Source organism: Polypterus senegalus, chromosome 11 (assembly GCF_016835505.1).
Source record: "Polypterus senegalus isolate Bchr_013 chromosome 11, ASM1683550v1, whole genome shotgun sequence".
Classification (NCBI taxonomy): domain Eukaryota; kingdom Metazoa; phylum Chordata; class Cladistia; order Polypteriformes; family Polypteridae; genus Polypterus; species Polypterus senegalus.
Window position 1 is genome coordinate 68,012,759 of NC_053164.1, and position 24,383 is coordinate 68,037,141.

At 37.1% G+C, this 24,383-nt stretch overlaps 1 protein-coding gene across 1 annotated transcript in view; it reads right to left on the reverse strand.

Annotated features, from left to right (window-relative positions):
- The window catches only part of LOC120538575, a 62,299-nt gene extending 41,551 nt beyond the window's left edge, over positions 1 to 20,748 (reverse strand). The window contains exons 1-6 of the mRNA XM_039767969.1: positions 20,615 to 20,748; positions 13,476 to 13,736; positions 10,747 to 10,998; positions 7,937 to 8,227; positions 3,796 to 3,894; positions 3,705 to 3,739 (exon numbers count right to left, since the gene is read on the reverse strand). Of these exons, the coding sequence (XP_039623903.1) occupies positions 3,705 to 3,739; positions 3,796 to 3,894; positions 7,937 to 8,227; positions 10,747 to 10,998; positions 13,476 to 13,736; positions 20,615 to 20,669 (993 nt within the window). The 5' untranslated portion in view covers positions 20,670 to 20,748. The remainder of the gene's footprint in view (positions 1 to 3,704; positions 3,740 to 3,795; positions 3,895 to 7,936; positions 8,228 to 10,746; positions 10,999 to 13,475; positions 13,737 to 20,614) is intronic.
- Positions 20,749 to 24,383: the final 3,635 nt, after the last annotated feature.

Sequence of the window (24,383 nt, forward strand, 5' to 3'; positions counted from 1 at the left end):
CAGGTCCTAAACAATGAGGATCCTGCAAGCCGGACCACCCTTGGGGAATCACGTCACATGGCCGTACCGCCATAACAGACGCTCCCTCACAATGCAGGTAATGTGCCACAATCAGAACTCTGTAAGCAACCACTCATTCAACACAAAGTCAAACCAGCGGTACACAAGGATACTCTGAAGAGACACGGTACTTATGTTAGATCAATGTACAGTCTATGAAACATACACAGACATTATTCTTAAGTAAATATGTGTGCCTTACAATAAATTAACAGCCACCAATTAAATTTTCTGTTACAGGTTCAGAAAAAGCCAGTACCTATCAGGGCAGCAGGGCACACACATGCACAGACCATAACTCTCATACTGTATGTAGTGCCAGTTTAAAACTATGAGCTATCCCAAGTTTGTGTTGTGTGCAGCAAAAACAATCTGTATTTAGTATAGTATATGTGATTTATAGCTTTAAATGGCCATAGAGATATTATATATACAAATATATATTCTTTTGCCATATTTAAATGTTTACACATACATTAGGTATAACATGATTACCTATATATATACATACACATAAACATTTTGCAGCTTACACTATGAATATGAACTACAAAACAAAGTCCTTTTTGAAATATAAACAGAAGGCATTAAAACATCTAACTTGCCAGAAGACTCATACAGTATATGGAATTGTCTCAATTATTGGGTAAATATAATATTTGAACAATACAATAAAAGGGGGGACTTTAACTGATGCCATGGTTACTGTTTGTCACGATGGTTTAACACCCAAGTTCTGTGTTGTTGGAAGTCACCAAGCCATCCATCCAAATCAGCCTTATGGGTGCGGCTGGAGAGACAAAACCTGAACCTCTGACAAGATCCCTTGTTCCTGTTATACTAGTGAACCTTCTTTGCTTATGATGATATGAAGCCTGCACAGCTGTTTGTTTCCAAAAATTAAACTGCCAATAAAAGTGTCATTTTTTTCCAGTTTTCAAATGGAAATTTCAAGCCAAATTTCCCCCTGGGGACATATAACTATCTACCTGTTTTGTCCTTTACGTCCTGTTTTAATGTTTATCATGGTTAGTTATTTTGGTCTAGATTTAAGCAACAAGGTAAAATAACTTATTTTTCAGGGTGTTTGTACTCCCTGCAAAGCGCAAGGAAGGCACTCATGGACAGAAAGAGAATGTGCAAAATTCAAACAGACAGGGACAGTGGGTGACTCTTTGGAATGGGTTATAAATCTGTAAGCTTCCCAAAGTCTTGAACATTGTAAATAATAAAATTTTTTTTTGTTAAAAAAGGATAGCACAAACTGAATACAGAGTACCAGCAGGCCTCAGCAACAAAAATGATGAGCTATTACAGTAACTCCAAATGAGTAGATGTGAAAAGTAAAAGCTTCTCTCAGCCTCATAAACACTCGTTATAAAAAACACTGATGTATGTCACCACACCAGCCTGAAAACCAGAGGACTGATTGAGATCATTTATGTTAGGTAGAATGCCTAGTAGGGCCTGGGTGGTTTCGTGGCCTTGGAACCCCTGCAGATTTTGTTTTTTGTTTGTTTGTTTAATCTGTCCTCCCTGGCCATCGAACCTTACTTTGTTCTTTGTTAATAAGTATTGAAAACGTGCTATATAAATAAAAGTTGTTGTTGTCATGGTATGTTCCATAAATATTTTGTTATAGTAGTTGCATTTGGCTGTTATGGAGTGTATAGTGCAGCACACTGGCATCCCATCCAGAGCAAGTTAAAGGTCTAATTGTATTATGTTCTGGAATGCCTTCACCTTGTCCAAGATAAATAAATTACAAAATGGATTGATGAATAGATTTATTTAGATTTGAAATATCTGAAAAACATTCAAAGCAGATGTCACTGAAATATATCCGGTACTCTGATCATTTTCCAAACATTTTTTCCAATACTAGGATGGAGGAAAACCAAAGCCAATCTTGGTAACATCAGGTATCCGGTAGGAACCATCCTTGAATGGAATGACCACACCTCAGATGCACATCTTTGCAATGTAAGAAAACCAGAATACCTGCAGAAAATAATTTGGATATTGGGTTTACAAATCAACTCCATATAAATAGTGATTGAGCTAAGATTAAAACTGCTCTAGTTTATAAAAGCAGTGTTGAAAAGTTTCTATGTTTTGTACGTCCTTACAAAAAGTGGGAATTAATTACATTTATACTTTTATAAAAAGACTTACCAATTCAATTCATAGAACAATATTTTTCATTGATAAACGTTCAGGTTAAATCTCTCACATATGAAACTATATTTCCTCCTCCATTTGTGAGTCCTACGAAAAATTAATTTAAAAATGTAATATGTAGACTTTTCAAATAAATCCGCTATTATTTTTATAAATGTCAGTATTTTATAACTACAGAATGCCCAGTAACAAAAATATAGCATTACACTATAAGCGACATTCTGCAATACATGGCAAGAGTTGTCTCCTTTCTTGTGTTCCATTCTGGTGGACTTGACCGTGGCTCCCAGAGATGTTGTATTGCACAAGGATGGTTAAGAAAAGGGGAGAAGAGATGAATACTAAATAGTGCCATGTGTATATTTTACATGCTGTGGTGTTTATACTGCACACATTAGGATACAGGGGATAAATAACTATAATATAATGCATTTCACTGTGTTTTGGCAGGATGCAGTAAGAAGTTAGGGAGAACTCCATAATGGATATAAAAATAAAGAGCAAAAAAAGAAGTTACAATGGAACAAAAGAGCCATATAAGATGCATAAAACTTAGAACTCCAGTACTAAATGTAGGACATATGAGAGCAATGGTTGAAAGGGATATTAGGAAAGCTAAAAGGCAGTTGAAAAGAAATACTGCAGAATAGGCAAAAGATGACCCAAGGAGATTCTTCCATATTTTAGTAGTAAGGAGAAGGTGAAGAGAATAAAAAACTGTAAAGGATCGAGCTAGAATATATATAGAAAAAGAGACTGAAGGAGTTGCACCTTTTCAGTTTAAGCAAACGTAGATTAAATGGTGACATGACTAAAGTGTGTAAAATTACAAAGGGAATTAGTACAATGGATTCCAGCTGTTGCTTTAAAATAAATTCTTCAACAAGAGCACAGGAACAAAGATGGAAATTTGTTAAATGCAGATTTCACTAAAATGTTAAAAATTTTTCTTCACATAAAGAACTACAGACAAATGGGATACGTTATCAAGTAGGACAGTTCACTTAGATGGGCTGAATGGCTTTTTTTCATCACAAATGTGTTAATGTTCTAATTAACTGAAAAATAACGCAGTAGACGCATTGAAAGGCTGTGTGTTATGGCAGTCAGTTAAGTCATACCAAACTGCATGACTATACAGTATGTGTATGTTCTGTCCTGTATAATATGCTGCAAAGTATATTTCAAAACATTTAAAAAACTCAATTATATGGACTTTCTTTACTTTGAGAAGTCAGGATCAATTTAAAAAAACAATGTGTCAATGCAAACTCCCAGATCATTTCTAGAGTTAGCCAGGATTATCCTTCAACTGCATTAATTGGCATTTAGTTGGTAAAGTTGTTTTTAGGGCTTTAGGTTTAACAACGTAATATTTCTTGTGAATGGGTCATTATTCTATTTGTTCTTTGTGTTGTATATCCCCAAAGCACAGTGAAAATTACAAAAAGGAACACAAGTACTTGCACCATCATATTTCTTGTTGATGCACTTTTACCTTAAACCAAAGCAATAGAATAGCATGTTTAAAATTTAAAAGAAAGAAACACACACCTCTCTGTCTTTTCATCCAATAGGCCAATCCAGTTATGATGATGGCTATTATCACCACAGCAGCAACTACAACTCCGACTATGATTCCAGTAGAAGAACCTTAAAATAGGATTTAGTTTTTTGTCAGTAACATTAACAAAATGTCCATTCATCAGTCCACTTGATCAAAAAAGGAAATAGCTATGAGCATGCTGTTAAAATAATGTGCTTTCAATAAATTCAATAGTGTGAAGCTTCCCATGCATGTATATCTTTGTTTAGTTTTACTAAGATCTTTTTCCTGCTTGCTATGTATTTGGTAAATTATTCATATATATGCATATGAACTGCATCACCACATAATCCTCATGACCTGAAGATAATCGTGTACATGATTGCTCTTGTTGTGATGTGAGATTTTGCATTTAACTTGATAAATATTTTGTACGTCTTTTTTTGTAATTTTGGCAAAGCAATGTAATTTAGTGTTTACCAACTCCCCCTTTTACAACTGAGTCTATTTGTAATTTTACGACAGGATTTGGGGGATGTGTCTTAAACCAGTTTGGCGAGTGTTTCTTTGCTAAAGTCTTTCTACCCCCACAAGTAGGCTAAGGTGTACTTTAACATGTGGTTTGGGGGGGTGTTAAGATGTTCTATTTCCCCCATTGGTCTGAGGTATGGCTGTTTGGAATTGGCTTGTCTCAGAGGCCTTTAAGTACCATGATGTCCTATTGGCTGTAGGGGTTGGACAGAACATCTATAAATGTACATGCTTAACCTCACATTCTCTCTCTTGCTAACCTGTGATGATGTAGAAGTATCTTTCTCTTGTTAACAACTGATTAAAATCATCACACCATGAACTGATGAAGACAACACAATGAAGAGCACAGCTCAGCAGACATATTGATCAGTCATGTGGCTGAAAGCTGAGCACCAATGATGCCTTAACATTTGAAGTAACTACAAGTCTGTGTGCCACCTGAATTACACATCACCATTTTATCAGGTTGTATGGTTGCCAATATTCAAATGTACTTTGCATTTTGTTATTATTTATGAATATTATCAATAATACATTATTTTATGTGTAGCTTAACTTCTGCTTGTCATTTTACTACATCTAATTGCCTGAGGTTATAGATATAGAAGGGAAGGTGGGGATAAGTTATATACAATAATACCTTATAAACAGTGGTAAGTCTGTAAGATTAGGAATTCTAAGGCTACATATTAATAATATAATAGGGGAAAGTAGAGCAATATATATTACTCTACCAAGATAAAGCAGTCCTGTTTACCTCCAGATTAAAATATGAGAACAGGCTGGATATTTTATAAAATTAATACAAATGCCTCACTTTAGAGCACAATTTTACATGGCAAATTATTAATATACCCGGAATATATATACTGCTCAAAAGAATTAAAGGAACACTTTTTAATCAGAGTATAGCATAAAGTCAATGAAACTTATGGGATATTAATCTGGTCAGTTAAGTAGCAGAGGGGGTTGTTAATCAGTTTCAGCTGCTGTGGTGTTAATGAAATTAACAACAGATGCACTAGAGGGGCAACAATGAGATGACCCCCAAAACAGGAATGGTTTAACAGGTGGAGCCAACTGACATTTTTCCCTCCTCATCTTTTCTGACTGTTTCTTCACTAGTTTTGCATTTGGCTACAGTCAGTGCCACTACTGGTAGCATGAGGCGATACCTGGACCCTACAGAGGTTGCACAGGTAGTCCAACTTCTCCAGGATGGCACATCAATACGTGTCATTGCCAGAAGGTTTGCTGTGTCTCCCTGCACAGTCTCAAGGGCATGGAGGAGATTCTAGGAGACAAGCAGTTACTCTAGGAGAGCTGGAGAGGGCCATAGAAGGTCCATAACTCATCAGCAGGACCAGTATCTGCTCCTTTGGGCAAGGAGGAACAGGATGAACATTGCCCGAGCCCTACAAAATGACCTCCAGCAGGCCACTGGTGTGAATGTCTCTGACCAAACAATCAGAAACAGACTTCATGAGGGTTGTCTGAGGGCCCAAATGTCTACTGCCCTGTGCTCACTGCACAGCACCGGGGAGCTCAATTGGCATTTGCCATAGAATACCAGAATTGGCAGGTCCACCACTGGCGTCCTGTGCTTTTCAGGGATGAGAGCAGGTTCACCCTGAGTATATGTGAAAGACGTGAAAGGGTCAGGAGAAGCCGTGGAGAATATTATGCTGCCTGTAACATTGTTTAGCATGACTGGTTTGGTGGTGGGTCAGTGATGATCTCGGAGGCATATCCATGGAGCGACTCACAGATCTCTACAGGCTAGACAACGGCATCTTGACTGCCATTAGGTATCAGGATGAAATCCTTGGACCCACTGTCAGACCCTACGCTGGTGCAGTAGGTCCTGGTTTCCTCCTAATGCACGACAATGCCTGGCCTCATGTGGCAAGAGTATGCAGGCAGTACCTGGAGGATGAAGGAATTGAAACAATTGAATGGCCTTCACGATCCCCTGACTTAAACCCAATAGAACATCTGTGGGACATTATGTTTCGGTCCTTAGGCGCCACCAGGTTGCTCCTCAGACTGTACAACAGCTCAGGGATGCCCTCATACAGATCTGGGAGGAAATGCCACAAGACACCATCCGTCGTCTCATTAGGAGCATGCCTCGACGTTGTCAAGCATGCATACAAGCTCGTGGGGGCCACATAAGATACTGAAAAGCATTTTGAGTAGCAGAAATTAAGTTTTTGAAAAAATGGACTAGCCTGCCACATCTTCATTTCACTCTGATTTTAGGGTGTCTACACAATTGAGCCCTCTGTAGGCAGAAAACTTTTATTTCCATTAAAAGACTTGGCATCCTTTTGTTCCTAAGACATTGCCCTGTCGTTATTTGTATAGATATCCAACTTCATATTGAGATCTGATGTATCTAATGTGTTTCTTTATAGTGTTCCTTTAATTTTTGTGAGCAGTGTAGAAATAACTTTGACTTACCAAACTTATCCTTTAAGCAATTACTATTGTGGAAGTAACCTCAGAGGAAGACAGGAATAGTTCAATCAATGAGCTTTTTATTCAGTCACAGATGAATAAATGCATTCATGCGTTGCAAGGCAGAAGAGCGCAGTTTCCCCTTTTCGATCTGGTTTAATATTTTTACTCCCTCCCCCTTCCCCTTATCAATAAGCATGATATCGTTTATCTAAGCATTTCATCTTATACTGCGCAAATAGGCCAACCGTTTCTATTTTGTGTGCATGTCAGATGGGACCCAAAAGAAGGAAAGGTCATCTTTCCTGTGTCTAACAGACACCTTCCTAAAGAGGAAATTGTCGTAGGTCAGCTTACTGCACCCTGTCTTATGACAGACATGTGCATGAATAATCTGCCGTTATAGTAAAACAGCTTTGTCAGCTTTTAACCCTTAGTAACTTGCAAGCAGTTAATTTTTCTTTCATGCTATGTACCAGAGAAATCCACCCCATCCATTTCCAATTTCATATTTTCTACTATATTTGCTAGGAAATTTATCCTTGAAGCTATTGATGGGGCCAATAGTATATTAGATTGAAACACTAACACAGCAGCACTCACTCCAGTGTAACTCAACAATACCAGTCCTATTAGTAGTATATTTTCAGTTTATAGTGGAAACCTCAAAGTAAGATCTCTAAAGTAACAAACTCCATTCAGAAGACTCTAAACACGGCACCGTCACTAAGAACCAGATTTTGGCACCAAGCCAATTAGTTAAACTGTTTGTAAAAAGTCCCTCAAAGTTGTTTTGCTAGGAAGAGAACTAAAGTAACAATAGGCCGATTAAACCAGTTAGATGTGCAGTTCCTCTACCCTTACTTTAGCCTAATGTTCATAAGTTAACATCTCACTGACCTCAAAGTACTTTACTGATAGTTCTTCATTGAAAACAAAAGTCACAACTAGCTTTTACAATATTTAAATTGTGTTTTTGACAGAATGAATTCTTTAAAGAACATTACGTTTTTGACATGTTTCTCAATGTAAATAACAGTATTCCATTAAGAACATATCCTGACATCGGACAATTTTATAAATTAATTGATAAAATGTAGATCATTTTAATAGAATAAAATATAATTCATTAGACTTGCTCAATTGAACTCCTACCTTTGTAATTCCAGGGGACAATGAGTTTTCTTGGAAGGCTGGAATGATTCACTTGGCAGGAGTAGCCATATTTTTCAGCATCCGTGAAACTCACATTTAGTACCTTTCTGACCTGGTAGGTGTTATCGTCGTTCAATAAAATATCACCACTCAATGCTTGTACGGCTTGTCCTCCATCTCTGACCCACTCTATATCAATAAGTTGAGGGTAGAATCCGGTGACAAAACAAGTGACCTCTGTTTCTAATAATTCAGGAATTGTTTTCTGGAGGAGAAATACGTTGGGTTGAACTGCAGATGTAATAATAACTGTCAGAATTCAGGTCTTTGTATGCTGTATTGTAAACTGAAATAATAACAAATTTAGAAGATGAACAATCAACTTCTTTGACATCTATCATTTGTATAAAATCTTAATATAAATGTAATTTTCAATACGAGGAGGAACTAAGAAAGTGCCCTGTAGTGGATTTTTTGTATCTCACCCAGGTTTGGCTCCTGCATTGTACCCAGCACTTCTGGGACAGACTCTGATTCTCCACAATTCTGTAGTGAAAAATGTACATGTAGAAAATGGATAGATGTATGTATGAAAGTATTACTATCCTATAACAGTGGTTTCATGATTACAAATATAAATATCCAATAAGATAAACTAAAATTCTTGGTGTTAATAGATTCTATTGTACAGCTAAAATGCAGCATGGTGCCTCATATTTCCAAGCAGCTGAGTTTAATTCCCAGACAAGTCAATATATAAGTTTCATACATTTGATTTTCCTGGATAATTTAGTTAACTCCCACATCCAAAAATTTGTGTTATTAGGTTAGTTTATTAGTGTAACTCAGCCTGCTGTCAGTGTGCTTAAACATGGCCTGTCAGAAATAAAATGTGAAGTGAGTGAGCCAACAGAAGACCAACTAAGTCAGGGCTTCAAACTCCAACCAATTTCACTCCATTAAGCTGCTTAATTGTTGTTGTTAATTAAACCTGTTCTTTAATTCCATGGCTTGTTGCTGCTCTCATTGTGCAATAGCATATATTTCCAAAATTGTTGATTTTTCTTTTTCTACAAGGACTGTTAAAATGATTTGGGGACCTGAGCAGATCAATATTCCTGAGATTTTCACCTTTCTTTATTTTCAGATATTGCGTGATGGACACAGTTTGCTGGTCATGTTTTGGCTCATTTTGTATCTCATTATCGTTTGGCTGCTAATTAAGGAAAAATAAACAATTAAGAGGTCTAAGTCTTCGAGAGCAATAACATTCATTCAAAAGAAGTTAATTAGCAGCAAAAATAGGTCACTAATTAAGAAAAGGTATAGGCCGGAGTTATACTTCATGCGTCACGACGCATGCTGCAGCGGACGCTCCTGCTACGCAAACGTTGTAGTGTTCATACTTGCATGTGTACTTTACATAAATCTGGAGGAATCCACCAGGAGGCAGTGCGAGATATTATCACGGTGAGAACATGTTCGGCTTCTCTATGTTGTGAATTGCCTAGAACACTCATTAAATTCTGATGACACCTTACCGCAATATCTTTTATGTTTATTGATTAAATCCATCAATCCAGGGATGTGTCCATTCCAGCAAGCATTGGGCACGAGTGAGAAACAATCCCTGGACGAGGCCTCAGCTAATCGCAAGGTGAATACAAGCACACACATACACTAGCGTCATTTTAACGGCACCAAATCCCCAAATCTGCATATCTTTAGAAGGAAACCGGAGCACAGTGTGGAATACAAGCAGGAAATACCAGCAACATAACTCCCTGCGAGACAGCAGTGCTATCGCTCCACCACCGTGACACCCCCATGTGTGTAATTATTAACAGTATTCATTATTTAAATGAAATTATATGTAAAATGTAACATACACACTTTAATGCATTTCATCATGAAAGTGGTATCAAGTACAAATCTAAAGATTCTAAATGTGCAGAGAGTTGGAATATTATACATTTAATTTGTTCTGTGTGGTGATCTATTGCTGCTTGCTGCTGCTGTCAGGTCCAAGAAGCTTGTAGCGATTAAAAACTGGGATGACGTTTACGATGGTCTGCATTAATGATAAAGTAAACTACGAGGTTAAAGTGGACATTTTGAGATTAAAGCCGAAATTTCCACTTTAATCATAAAATACACGTTTTCACCGTGTCCTTTATTTTTTTCTCAGTGGCTCAAATACAGCGCTATACATTATGTTGCTGTTGTTAAGTTGCAAAAATAAAAAAAAAAATAAGACGGCACAAAAGATGGTATGTGAGGCTTTTAAAATGTATCGTGTCATTATGATCGGGAATATGCGACGCTTGAATATAAAAGCACCACGAATGCATCTGTATGTCGGCATTTTGCTTCACCACATCGAAGCATTCATCCCGGAGGATCTGCATAGAGGCTTTCTGTCACATGTACTGTAGATAGATAGTAAACAGAGACACTGACGTCACATTCCAACTTTTAGCACACTGCACCCCCCGACTTTTTGCTGGTACTGCAACACGCGTCGCGCTAATTTCTGAGGACCTGCTCAGAGGACGCGTGAAATGAGGTGGGCGCGTATGCATTCTGAGCATGAAGTATAAATCGGCCCTAAGAATGAAAACCTGCAGCCACCTCGGCCCACTGGGACTGGAGGTGGCAACCCCTGTGGAGTCTAACAAGATATTTCTGAGAAAACTATAAGCTTTATAGCCAGTGTGATAAGGTTTTTGAACAAAACATGTAGTATTCAGCCGTGTTTTCCACTTTCTTTTAATCAAAAAAGGCTTGTGTGCCACACTTTACTCTCTTACCTTGCCTGTTCAGGGTTTCTCCTCCATAAAAAACAAACTCACTTAGCCAGCCAGAGCATAAAGTTTGAAAAATCTGCACAAAAACCTTTGAAATAACACAGTTGTGTAGAAGAAGGCTTGCCTGTTCTTGTGCAATGATACATTCCAGGGTGGTTATATTCAGAAGGATCAGGTCCTCTCCATCATACCCTACTATAGCAAACAAACCTCCAGTCAAATCACAACCAAACAATCCCTGGAGAGTGTGAACTCCTGTAGGAACAAATCCACAAAAGTAGTTCATAGTAAATGCCATAACCTAAAGCTTTCTATGTTAAATATTTCATGAGATCATCTATTTTGTGAAGCCACCCCATCCCATACAGGTCTTGAAGGGCTGAATTCTATTGCATGACAGCAATAAGAGATGAGCTGTATATCACAAGACACACTGAGGCACACATCCATTCACCTAGGCTGAGCCAATTAAGAGTCACCGCTTAAATTAATGGGGATATCTCAGACCTTGGGAATAAACCAGAATGTTCAGAATAAATTAGGAAGGACATGGGAAAGACGAAGTACTAGTAATCACACCAGCATCCAGATACTGTGAAATGTCAATGCTATAACTGTAATTGGGGGAACTTCTTTATTGTGCACTGTTTATTTTCGACTCAGGTACAGTCAAGTTGTATTCCACAGATTGCTATGTAATTATATAAGCAAACATAAAATATCACACAAAATTGACCAGAAGCCATACAGACAATAAATAAACAATACAACTCTACTTATTAATCTTTTGTTTTTCAATTCTAGTTTAGTTATAATTGGGATTTTGAATTTAGTACCATTCTAAAATGAACTGCTGTAACAAACCTTTACTTGAGCTTAGACTGATCTTTTTTTTTCCTTTAAATAAAGGTGCCTGTTACGGAAGCTCTGAACTGCACAGTGAAAAAAAATTATGGGATAACCCTTATCTCGTATGTACAAGATACTTTCACGTACGTACGAGATGTTTTCACGCACGTATGAGATACTTTCACGCACGCATTTAGATGTTTTCACGCACGCAGAGATAAGGGTTATCCCATAATTTTTTTTCACTGTGCGATTCAGAGCTTCCGTAGCTTTTTATATCTGTTGCTCCTAAAAATAACATTCAGTCCAATTAAACACTTCCACCAGTCTAAGATGAACACAATTTTCACATAAAGCACCAGCCGAACAGTTTCATCGGGCGTACAAGCTTACAGATGGCCAGCTCAAGCATGTCATCATTACAGTGCAGCCACCGAGAAGCCAAATGAGACAACATAAAAGAACATAAACATACTTAAATGACTGTAACCCAGAACAGTAGAGTGTTCTTTTACCTAATGTGTACAGTTAGCAAACAAATGTTTTTAAATATTGCATTTTTATTTTGGGTAGTGTAGTAACATATTGTAGTGTTAAATGATGAGCCTTACAACTCCAGTGACCCATCCTGGTCACTGTCAGCATGGGTTGATTGTTAGATAGAGAAGAACTTTATTAGTCCTAATGGAAATTGCAGGGTTACAGCAGCAGACAAAAACAAACCATAATTATATATATTGCACAATTATAATAATCTTAATAATAATAATCTTAATAATCTTATTCTATTATTACAATATATTGTAAATAGCACCATTGTATGGGAAGATGTCTACTAGAGGGTGACACAGTGGGTAGCGCTACTGCCTCGCAGTTAGGAGACCCGGGTTTGCTTCCCGGGTCCTCCCTGCGTGGAGTTTGCATGTTCTCCCCGTGTCTGCATGGGTTTCCTCTGAGTGCTCTCTTTTCCTCCCACAGTCCAAAGACATGCAGGTTAGGTGCATTGGTGATTCTAAATTGTCCCTAGTGTGTGATTGGTGTGTGTGCCCTGCGGTGGGCTGGTGCCCTGCCCGGGGTTTGTTTCATGCCTTGCGCCCTATGTTGGCTGGGATTGGCTCCAGCAGACCACTGTGACCCTGAAGTTAGGATAGAGCGGGTTGGATGATGGATGGATGTCTACTAGACCTGCTCAGTTCCATTCAGCACACAAGGAACAATACCACCTTGGCTGAGGGGTGACTCATTATAGACCCTGATGCTGAAGGGTAGAAATGACATCACATAGTCTGCTACTATATTGCTCCTCTGTTTAGTCAAAACCTTATACAGGGAGTGGGAGTCATTGTCCGGTACAGTAAGCAGCTTTCAGAGTGTCCTCTGTTCTACCACTTCTTCCAGTTAGTCCAGTTTGACTCCCAAGATCAAACTAGTCTTTTTAATCAGTTTATCATCACCTGCACTGATGCCGTTTCCCCAGCACATTATTGCATAGAAAAATAAACTGGCCACTACAAACCAGTAGAAAAATACACTTGCCACTTTCTTATAATTCCTCTAAAGCTGTGCCAAGTGTGACTGAGTATAGGCAAGTGAGTCTGTAGGCTCTGTGATGGTGTCTCATCAAGACCTGGACCCTGTATTGCATTCAGTATTGAGTGAGTGTGCCCTCTGATTCACTGACATCCTTTCCACGTTTGATTTCTTCCTCACACCCAGTGTAATTCTGGCTTCCATGAACTTGCATTGGAAAAACTGCAGAACCCAGAACATGGAAAATGCATTCATTTGAATTTGATTGGTTTATTCTTTCATGATGTATTTGTTTTGCCTCATCACTTCCACCACACAGTATATCAACTGAACATATAAATGAATATGCTTACCAGATATTTGGTTAAAAATGTTCATTAAGGGCTTGACATTAGTAGCACTGGCATTCAGTAGGTAATATGAAATCTCCTTCTGGGTTGATAAGAAACTTGGACTCTCAACATTTTTTAGCCACTCGTACTGACGGATCCATGTCGTAGTATTGGAGTCATAATAGTACATCTCTGTGTCATCTATAAATTCTTCCAATATGAATATTGGCAAATCACTGCTGTTTAAACCAGTTGTGTAAGTAGATCTGAAAGAAAGTGTAACTAAAAAAGGAAAGCATGAGAAAAGTTAGTGGATTCCATAAAATGTTCGTGTGTGACCATTGCATGGATTCTTCAACTTCACTGTCATGAAAAGCTCACTTATTCATTTGCTTCAAGCAGAGTTGACTATTCTATTTTATTGTTGAGCTGTTTGAATACTTCACTTGCTATTCTGCAGTTTATTCAAACCATGACAGCAAGAATTACAACTAGAACTAAGAAATAATGACCACATAAGTTCAGCTCTTAAATAACTTCACTGGGTTCCATATAAGCTTACAGCTGATTTTAATTCTTCTCACATTTAAAGTTGTAAGTGGTTTAGAGCTCCTCACCAATTGTACATACTGTAACTTATTATTGTGTAGCCGTAACGGCTTACTGCACGATAACGTGCAGCGAATACATTTGACTTATAGTTTTCATGATCTTTCTCTGTACGTTTAGCATTCGTTTGCTCAGAGGTTGATGCGCTTGCCATTTCCTGAGCAGTTCTTCTTTTCTCCACCCTAGCAGCCTGTTTCTTCTCTTCTTTCTTCGGCATCTTTTCACTTTAAAACTGATTAATTCAGTGTTTGTATTGCAATTACTTAGTATGTTTTCTTTAATTGTTCACTTGAGCTGGCACTTAAGTCTTCAATCTGCCTCAAGAATGATTTAAGATATGAAGAGGTAGGGGAAGTGGTGGTGAAGATGGTAGGGATAAGAACAGCGCCCGTACACATGCGACGCACAGCCGCCCTGCTGCACACTGCCAAGAGTTGATTCTACAATAAAATAAAATAAAAATAAAATGAGGAATAACCTTGGAGGCCAATCATCACCCCAAAAGCGGATAACTAGACGTCACTTAGTATATGTGTACCAAATTTCAGGTCAATTGTGGAAACAGTTTGCGAGCCACAGGTGGTTTAAAATCCTGGACAAACAAACAAACAGCGACGGTAGCGTATTATATAAGAAGATCCTTAAGGGCACATATGTGATCTAAAGGGAAAGCCTCCCTTCTCTTTACTTTTTATTCCAACAACGGAGTGATCTGCTCATCATTATTAGAGAAGCCATAGGTCTCAGCATTTCAGTCAAGGCTGAGTGTACCCTTGTTTGAATCTTGCTGATTTGTAATTATTGCAATAATTGTGGTTGTGTTTTTCACTTTTCTTTGTCTTGTCAGCATCTGTGGTGACTATTGAATAACCTTACTAAAATCTATCAATTACTTATTTATCTTGATTACACTGTTTATATTGTAGGCTTCTTGAGCAAGACCAAACAGTCTAGCAGCAGCTGGAGACACAGTACAAATTTAATTTACTAGCAACATAAGAATTTATTTTTATCTCAATGGTAAAAACTTAAATGGAAGATAATTAAAATCAAAAGCATCTTTATATATAATAGGCGTGTATATATAATAATGAGGTGTGTGTTAAGTTTTAACAGCATACAATGCTGGTGGTCTGAAATGACACCTGAGCACTAGTGTTGATCAGAGCCAAAGCATTATTTGCTGCGAATTGGCTGCGCTTGCGTTTGCTCTTGTTCATTGAATTATCTTCATAGATAATACACTGCCGCGGCTGTTCGTTTGTCTGTCCTGGATTTTGAATCACCTGTAGCTCTCAAACTGTTTGACCGATTTATCTAAAATTTGGTACACGTATACTATGTGACGTCTACTATCCACTTTCGGGGTGATGTTTGACCTCCAAGGTTATTCCTCTTTTTATTTTATTTTATTGTAGAATCAACTCTCGGCAGCAGCCAGCAGGGTGGCCGTGCGGCACATGTGTATGTGTACCGCTCTCATCCCTACCACCTTTGCCATCCTCTTCGCCTACCTCTTCATATCTTAGGTAAATCATTCTTGAGGCAGATTGACGACTTAAGTGGCAGCTTAAGTGAAAAATTAAAGAAAACATACTAAGTAATTGCAACACAAACACTGACCTAATCAGTTTTAATGTGAAAAGATGCCGACGAAAGAAGAGAAGAAGCGGGCCACTAGGGTGGAGAAAAGAAGAGCTGCTCAGAAAGCAGCAAGCGCATCAACCTCTGAGCAAACGAATGCTAAACGTACAGACAAAGATCATGAAAACTATGAATGTGAAGTGTATTCACTGCACGTTATCGTGCAGTGAGCTGTTATTGGTGTCTAATATTTCATTTTATTTTGCTAGACCATATGGTACCCTTCACACTAGTGCATTACAAAGGATACAAGAATCCAACTGCAGCTATACAATAAATAAAAGATGATTCAATAAAAATTTATTAACTTAGTCATTACAAACAAGCAAAAAAATAAACTTGAAAGAGTTAACTTATAGTGCATGGCAGTAGAGTGATGAAATGCTTTGACAATATGGTAGAATCAGAACAGTAGCAACAGACTCTGACCAGAAAATGTAGTTATGGTACATTTATACACACAGTAGTTAGCACTTCTGCTTCACAGCTTTAGGACACTGGCCCTGACATGGTTGACGTCTGTTGGGATATTCTATATTCTCCCTACATGTGCACTGGACACTCTAAATTGGTTTTATATGAGTAACTAGCTCAATCAATCAATCAATCAATCAATCAAAACAACATTTATTTATATAGCACATATTCATACAAATACAAACAGCTGACCCAGGTCACAACACAGTACATTTTGTCAATCAGTCTAGAACTTAAATCTAATTGAAATGAGTATAACTGCAGTCCGTTATGCACACAACGTCATTCTCAGCACAACCATTTCAAAGAGTTTTTTGTATGTTTTAAAGAAATGCACTTAATTTTGCACCCCAAAAGACAACACATACAACAGACACTATAACCTAAAAAAGAAAAGTTTAAAAAGGAAAAATAATCAATAAAAGACAGTGAAATAGAGAGAGTATTAATCCCATTTGAGCCCAGAAAAATCTGGAGATATTGGGGCAGCTTAGCTATTAGCTAAACAAATGGGCTTGATGGACTGAATGGTCTCCTCTTGTTCATCCAATTTCTTACATATTAATGATTGTGACACAGAGCGAAGCAGCTGATGGGGTGACCTTGGGGACATTCTCAAACTTTGATCCTGGGAGGCCAGTCTCTAATATTTATAGCTGTTAATGGAATTTGTTAATTATTTATTCCTGCTCCCATTTTGTTATTTTAATGGAGAAATATCGCCATAATGTTTTTTGACTAAAAAGAGATTAATACTTCTTTTATTTGTTTCTATTTTTTATGTACATACTTTTTATTTAAAATATCCTTTATTAGATTTTAGTGTCAACTTGTCTTTTGCCACAATTAAACTGCATTTCCAATAGCAGTTCTATTGTTTGTAGTGTGCCACCTGTTGGAATTAGAAATGCCTTGCCTTTTATTGCTAAATGAATTACGAAATACTAATATGTTCCAATTGATAGCACATTGCAAACGAGTGTAACTGCCAGACAGACATAGTTGGGCAGATATTTGTCACCTGCAAGGGAGAAGTCAATCAGAAGACATGATAGGGTATGACAACTGCATAGCTTGCTAGGAACTAGTCAATTTCATTTGTGAATCTGGCCAATTTCTACATCATTTAGATTGAAATAAAAAAAACATTAATTATGATAATCTTTATGATGTTTTACCTCCACTCTAATCCCTATACAGTCTTTAAATGGTATCACCTTCAAGGAAGCTTTTGGTTTTCCTGTTCTGCATTTAGAGAAGGGTCAGCCTACATAAAGGGACTGTACAGACCTCCTGGCTGTCCTCCGTAACCTTGATGTCTTGGTTAAAGGATGAGGCACCCTTAGCATGAGTGACCTGCCCTGTCACATACTGGTTGATGTTATTCCCTTCCTCTGTCTGTACCAGTCCCTCAAGGTGTCTCCTGAAGACTTGTTTTTTTGGATGCAAATTCCATGGACAGGTTTTGACATATTTGCAGCTGCCATATGCCCATACTGGTATGCAGATTTGGTCTTCAATCACTCCTGTAATTATTTATTTTTCCTGGTCCATACTGGGCTGAGCCCCTGTCCTAATTGCCTTGTTTGCAGGCAAAGCTTTGCTAGTTAAGCAGTCCTGTACACTTACCCCTACGTTTGAATGAGTTTAAAGGCAAAGTCTTCAGGGGTTAGTACAATAAGGAAGTTAACATGAGAAAAAAATAAAAAGTAAAGTTATTAAGAAAACAATGAGAACCTTGCAGCTAGGCACAGAGCTCCTAAAGATGGATGGCCTTAGTTAAATTTAAAGAGAAATGTACAGTTGTGAGAAAATAATTACAAATCCAGTGAACTGTTCCTTATTCCTGCATGAATGGCTTGATCATCATCCATGTCATAGTATTAGATAATGACAATCTAAATAAATAAATACTACAAAATATTTTGCATTGTCATATCTTTTTTGCTCATTTTTCAATTTCCAGGTCCAGCACAGGGACCATTTGTGAATCTTCAAATTCACTAATTGGTAGAACCTGCATTAGGAAACAGCAGTCTTAATCACATGCTTCTTGTAGCTGCTGATAAGACCTCTTAGGAGGTATTTTGACATCTTCCACTGTACAGAAATGTTTCAGTTCTTTTCTGTCTCTGAAATGATTTCATGAATGTCTTGCTTCAGATCACATCACAGCTTCTCATTAGCTCCATGGCCACAACTCTGTGCAATTTCCGCTATTTAAGCCATTCTGTTGTTAGTTTGTTCAGGTGTTTGGGGTCATCGTAATATTACATGAGAATTTCCTATTACATCTATTACATCCTATTCATCTTCATGTGAGTTTCCTATTACAGGCAGAAGACCTGATGTTTACCTGTAGAATTTCTTTCCTTATTAACTTCAAGCCATCCAGGTCCTGTATCCCTACACCATGATGCACTCTTCTCCATGTTTCAGGACTGGGATGAAGTTTTGGTTTTGGTACATGGCATTTTGTGTTCTCTAAACACAGCATACACTTTGTCAAATGTAAAACGGAACACATTTTACTTTCAGTGTGGTAACCATCAATGATCATCTAAAGCCTTTGCTGTCATGGTAAGGTTCATTATTGTCTTTGAGCATCAAACATTTTGTTCTTGCAGTGATCTTTGAATATTTGCAGAGCATCCAACTGTAGAGATACTAGCAATGGTACTAAATAGCGATAAACGAACAGCTGTGAGTTCGACAAAATTACATGAATGTTTAGCAACTTCATCAAACTCCATTAAATGTATGAAGTCAACGAGGAAAGGGGAATTGAACTAGATTTGAAGTTGGATTATAATGGAGCAATGGTATTTTAATCGTCCCTGAGGGCTAGCAAAGCACCTGGCAACTGTGCTTGGACGATTATTATGGTCAAAAATATAATCTGAACTGTGAGGCAGCAGTGCTAACCACTGTGCTTCAAACAACAAAGGACACAGATGGAATGATAAACACAAGCAAAATGCAGCCAATGGCCATGAACTATCAATAAGTAAAAATATATATATTAGGGCTGGGATACAATTAAAAAAATTAGCTAATTAATCATATACATGTATGAAATTAATCATGATTAATCGTATCTAACATTAAAACATGTAAGTATAAAATTAATGCATAAATCATGAAGTAAATACACACTAAGCCACAAATTAAATGTTAAAACAACACAAAGGAATTTAATAAAAAAAAATGAATGGCATAGTTTAAACTTAAACAATGACCTTAAACCTGAACTTTTAACAAAATCCTGCTTCAGCAAGTACAGCTTGAATTTGAATGCCTTCCTAAATGGCAAGTTGAAAAGAAGGTAATAAAAAAACAAGGACAATGTATTAATTCGTAAATTGGTATAGCATCTGAGACACAGACGAGTCAAAGTAAAAATTAAATGATCGAAATGACTGTTGACTGCTGAAGACCGATTTAAATGGAATAATACCATTCTCAATTATTCATCACCTTCAGTGACTTGATAATTATACTCTACGCAAATGTTTTTCCATTGGTGTGCTGTGGAAATAATAGTGTAGTGCCCCTGGTTTCTGACATGAGAGAGACACGCTCCCGAGGTGATCAAGACCTTTCTGAGAAGGACAGGACTACCTGGAAAAGCCAACATAAAAACAGCTCCATGATCGCCGTTTTTTAGACATAACACATAGGGAGCACTTTAGTATCCAACACTCATAATATTGTCACTATTGTAAGCTAATGTACCCTTCAAATGAAAATACTGCAATATGGCAAATTTCCAGGAAAATATTCTTCCAACATGAGCGCCCGTGCTGCACAAAATGCATCGGTGAATTTAACCAATCAACACTCAGGTTCTTCAGTTTGTGCTCCATCTGCCTGACTGTAGATTGATGGAGTTTTGGGCCTAGAAATGCCCGTGTAGCTTTCTTTCACTTTATGAGCTTTTAACATCTATTTTTTGAGGAGCTCTTTTAAAGGGACTGTGCTTTCTGATTCAAAGCATTTCTGGTGTATAGAGGAGAAACCAAAACTAATGTACTTTTTTATATACAGGTCAGTTTATATTTCATATCCCTATCTGAATGTTATCTCATTGATTGTAGCTCAAATCCCCTCCTTCCTATATGTTTAAATTTTTCGAGCCTCGGCCTCCAAAAGTTAAACAATATATTAAATAGATGACAATATACAGTACAAATCTGGTAAGAGCTTTTTGTTTAATTTGATTATCTTTATCTATTATAATGATTTAACTGAAGGCCATATCACATTTCAGAAGACATTCATACGGGAATTTAAAAGAATTACTAGGTTCGTCAAATTAATTTTGACATTGAGCCTATATTAAGAACATCGTGACACTACAATACATAATGTAACAGAAAAACCTACAAGTAATTTCAAGTGCAAAAAATATTAGTGAGTTTAAAACTTACCAGCACAAGATACGTGGAACCCACAAGCTATTCCAAATACTCTAAACCAAAACATAGCTGAAAGAATTTAAAAGAAGTGCTTCTAAAAGATCTGAAGGTATAAAAGAAATACACTGCCGTGTGTCACATATCATGTTCCACTGCCACAAGTGGGTTGAGCATCAAGTTCTTTAGTTTCTCACTAAGCCAGTTTGACAGGGGTTGGCACATAAGCAGACTTTTTTCATTAGCTCTGCGTTATTCATTTCTAATACCGAGAGATTCCTGACTCCTGAGCGTATGTCTAGATTATTTAAAGGTATTATCTGTGAAATAACAACACAGTTTAAAACAAAACATATACATTTTCAAACCCAAGCAAATTAAAGGATGTTTTTAAATTTTTTGACATGGCTTGTCAGTTATTTTTTCTGCTTTATGTCTTTTTAGATGCATTCATTTTCTTTCTTCCCATCATAACTTAAAAAGGTACTGCAACATTAAAGGTTTGTTATTACAGTGCACTTACACTGTAATTGCTCTGTAATTACCAATGTCACTATAATAAGCCAAGTCATTATTAATGTATACTAATTGTGTAATTCAACTACCTGTGTGGGCAGCAGCATTTTTGGAATTAAAATTCTGGTGGAGTCACACGGATCTGGAACAGAAGAATTGTCAGAAGGGATATAGCCATGTTGAGAAGTTGTGCAGAGATGGGGTGTGTGTATGAGAGTGTGAGAGAAGGAGAGAGATGATTGAGCACTGAAAGAGCAGCACTTATGAGACCCACTCCACTGCTTAAATCGATTGGCCTGTTTTTTTTTTTTTGCACGCCTGGATTCCATTACTGAACTGGGGAATCTGAGTGTAGATTGTGTTGCCTATGAATCCACATGCTTCAGCCACTTGTTTTTTCAGAGTTTGTTATTCAGAATTAATGACTTCAATTTTAATCATTATCTTTTCCATCTCAGGATCCCATATTTTAGTGATTTTAGTTTTTGTGCTGAGTGAGACGGAAAAGGATTTTAATGATAAGGATCAGTACATGAAACATAGTCAGGGTACAAGCCAAAACCAGAGCCACAAGTCAAATCAGCAAATTTAAATTAACAACCAAAAATCGATTTACCAAAGCAAAGAGATGAGTTCTAAAACCAGGAGCATAATTATCACCAAAAGAATCACACATTAACACAGGAATAATGCACAAACCCAAATGATAACATGGCCACCAGTGCCAACCTTTAAACACAGTGCATTAACAACATCAGATGATGCCTGGCAAATGAGAACAACATCTCTGCAACAAGACTCACTAAATAACAGGATCTATATACAGCCGTGAAACTGCTATGGGTTACCTATCCCTGACTGATGTCATTTTTCAGTGCCATTATATAGCCCTCCCTTCAAAGTTGCGGCCTACAAAAACCAATTTCATCTCCTTGAAGCATCTCACAACTCTTCAAAATGGTGTGTTATCTTCTCTCTCACTGTGAATGTGCAGCAGGACAGGCAAGGTTAAGGATAATCAAAGACAGAAATAGGAAAATTAACTGAAAACAATCAGCAAACTTTATAGAGATGATTACAGATACCATTTTTGCCATTGTCAGGTTACAGTGTGTGAAACAATTTATGGGCTACAAAGTTAATCCTAATCCAATTTAATTTATTTTTTCTCTTCATCATGAACGTATTGCCTTTTATGTACACTTTGATTATGATAACAAGCAGCACACTATTCAATTTCCTGTAGTATCACATGATTCACTCTGTTCGCTTTCTGTATTCATGACATAATCAAGACTTTTAAATGAATTAATTTCCATATGACATTCTGTCCAGTTGGATGCCTGCATGTTTTAAAAACTTGTGAAAACCATTTAGCTGATGTATCCATTGATCTCTTTAATATTTCATTGAGAAAATCTATGGTTCTATGCCTGCTTCAAAAGAACAGCGATTATCCATATGACTAACAAATCAAAACTGTGTGGGAATCTTAATACATACAACAATTTCATTTGTAGTATCAGATATAGCATCTGATCCTGAAAGGTGATATGTAATAGTGATGGATAATTTATTTATTTGTAAAGTGATTCTGATAAATATCTACTCACCCAATATGGATAATAGAGACTTCATCCAAAATGTATTTGCATCCATTCCTAATGTGAAAACTCATAAAAGTATAATGTCCAAAGACTTTAATTGTGTTTTAAATCCAGACCTGGATAAGTCTTCAGTTACAGTGGCGATAATATCTAACACTACAAATTCAATTACATAGTTTGTAATCGATTATGACTTATCAGATCCAAACTTTATTCCTTCTTCTCATCAGTACATCATTGTTAATCAAGAATTGATTTTTTCTTTATAGATAACAATTTTTGCCCACAATCAAATCTTGCAAGCATGACACTATTGTTATCTCTGACCACACCCCTCTGATCATGGAGCTCAAATCACTCATCTCACAGCTGGCTTCCTAACCCCTTTGTTATTAGCTGACAAGAACTGTACAGAATTTATATCCAAACAAATTGATTTTTTTAGAGACAAATATATCCTCAGTGATCTCTGCAGGAATACTCTGGGAAACTCTGATGGCATTTTTAAGAGGACAGATTATTTCATATTTCTCCCACACAAAAAAAATTGGAAACCAAGGAGGCATCCTAGTTAATCAGCGAAATTACCAGAATCTATTTAGAACATGCCAGATCTCCAAATGAGGCAGTTTATAGGAAAATACAGTCTTTGCAATCAGAATTCAACCTCTTGACAAGAAAAGAAACAGAACAAGTCATTTTTAAATCTTGACATCATCTCTATAAACATGAGAAGGCTAATACGATTTTAGGTCAGCAAATCCACAAGCAGGAAGTTTGCAATGCAATATCAGTAATTACCAACACAGATGGAGATAAAATCATTGACCATAAAATATAATGCACACATTTAGAGACTACTGTAAGTCCTTATATTCTACTCAGTTTAAAGAAGACAAGACACAGTCTAATGTGTTTTTGATGCATTACAGATACCATAGCTAGATACTCTCTGTGCAGAGGAACTGGATAAACCTCTGACATTCTCAGGATTACTAGACGCTATAATCTCACTTCAGAGTGAGAAAGCAGCAGGCCCTGATGGATACTCTACTGAATTTATATATTTTTTTTTACTTAAGTTAGCTTCCCTATTATTAGCAACATATATAGAAGCCAGAGACCATAAAATCCCACCTGACTTTTTGCCAAGCATTAATTACTGTCTTTCTGAAGAAAAATAAGGACTTATTACAATGTCCATCATACAGACCAATATCACTTATGAATAATGATGTTAAGATACTCTCCAAAGTTCTAGCTGGAAGGATTGAGAAAGCGCTTCCTTCAGTATTATTACAAGACCAAACTGGATTTCTTAATGGCAGAAGCTTAGATTCCAATTTTCAACACCTGTTTAATGTAATATATTCACGCATAAAGTCTAACACCCCATAAATTTTATTATCTTTGGATGTAGAAAAAGCATTTGATATGTTTGAATGGGACTGCCTATTCACCACATTTCACAAATTTGGGTTTGGCCTGAACATATGTGCAAGGATCAAACTAATGTATACCAGTCCAGAAGCTTCCGTTTGTATTAAGGATACCCCTTATCACCACTGCTCTTTGCAATTACCACTAAGCACTGGAGTCATAAGATTGTTGAGTCATCCTAGACTGCCAACATCGAGAACCCCAGAGGGCAGAAAACATGT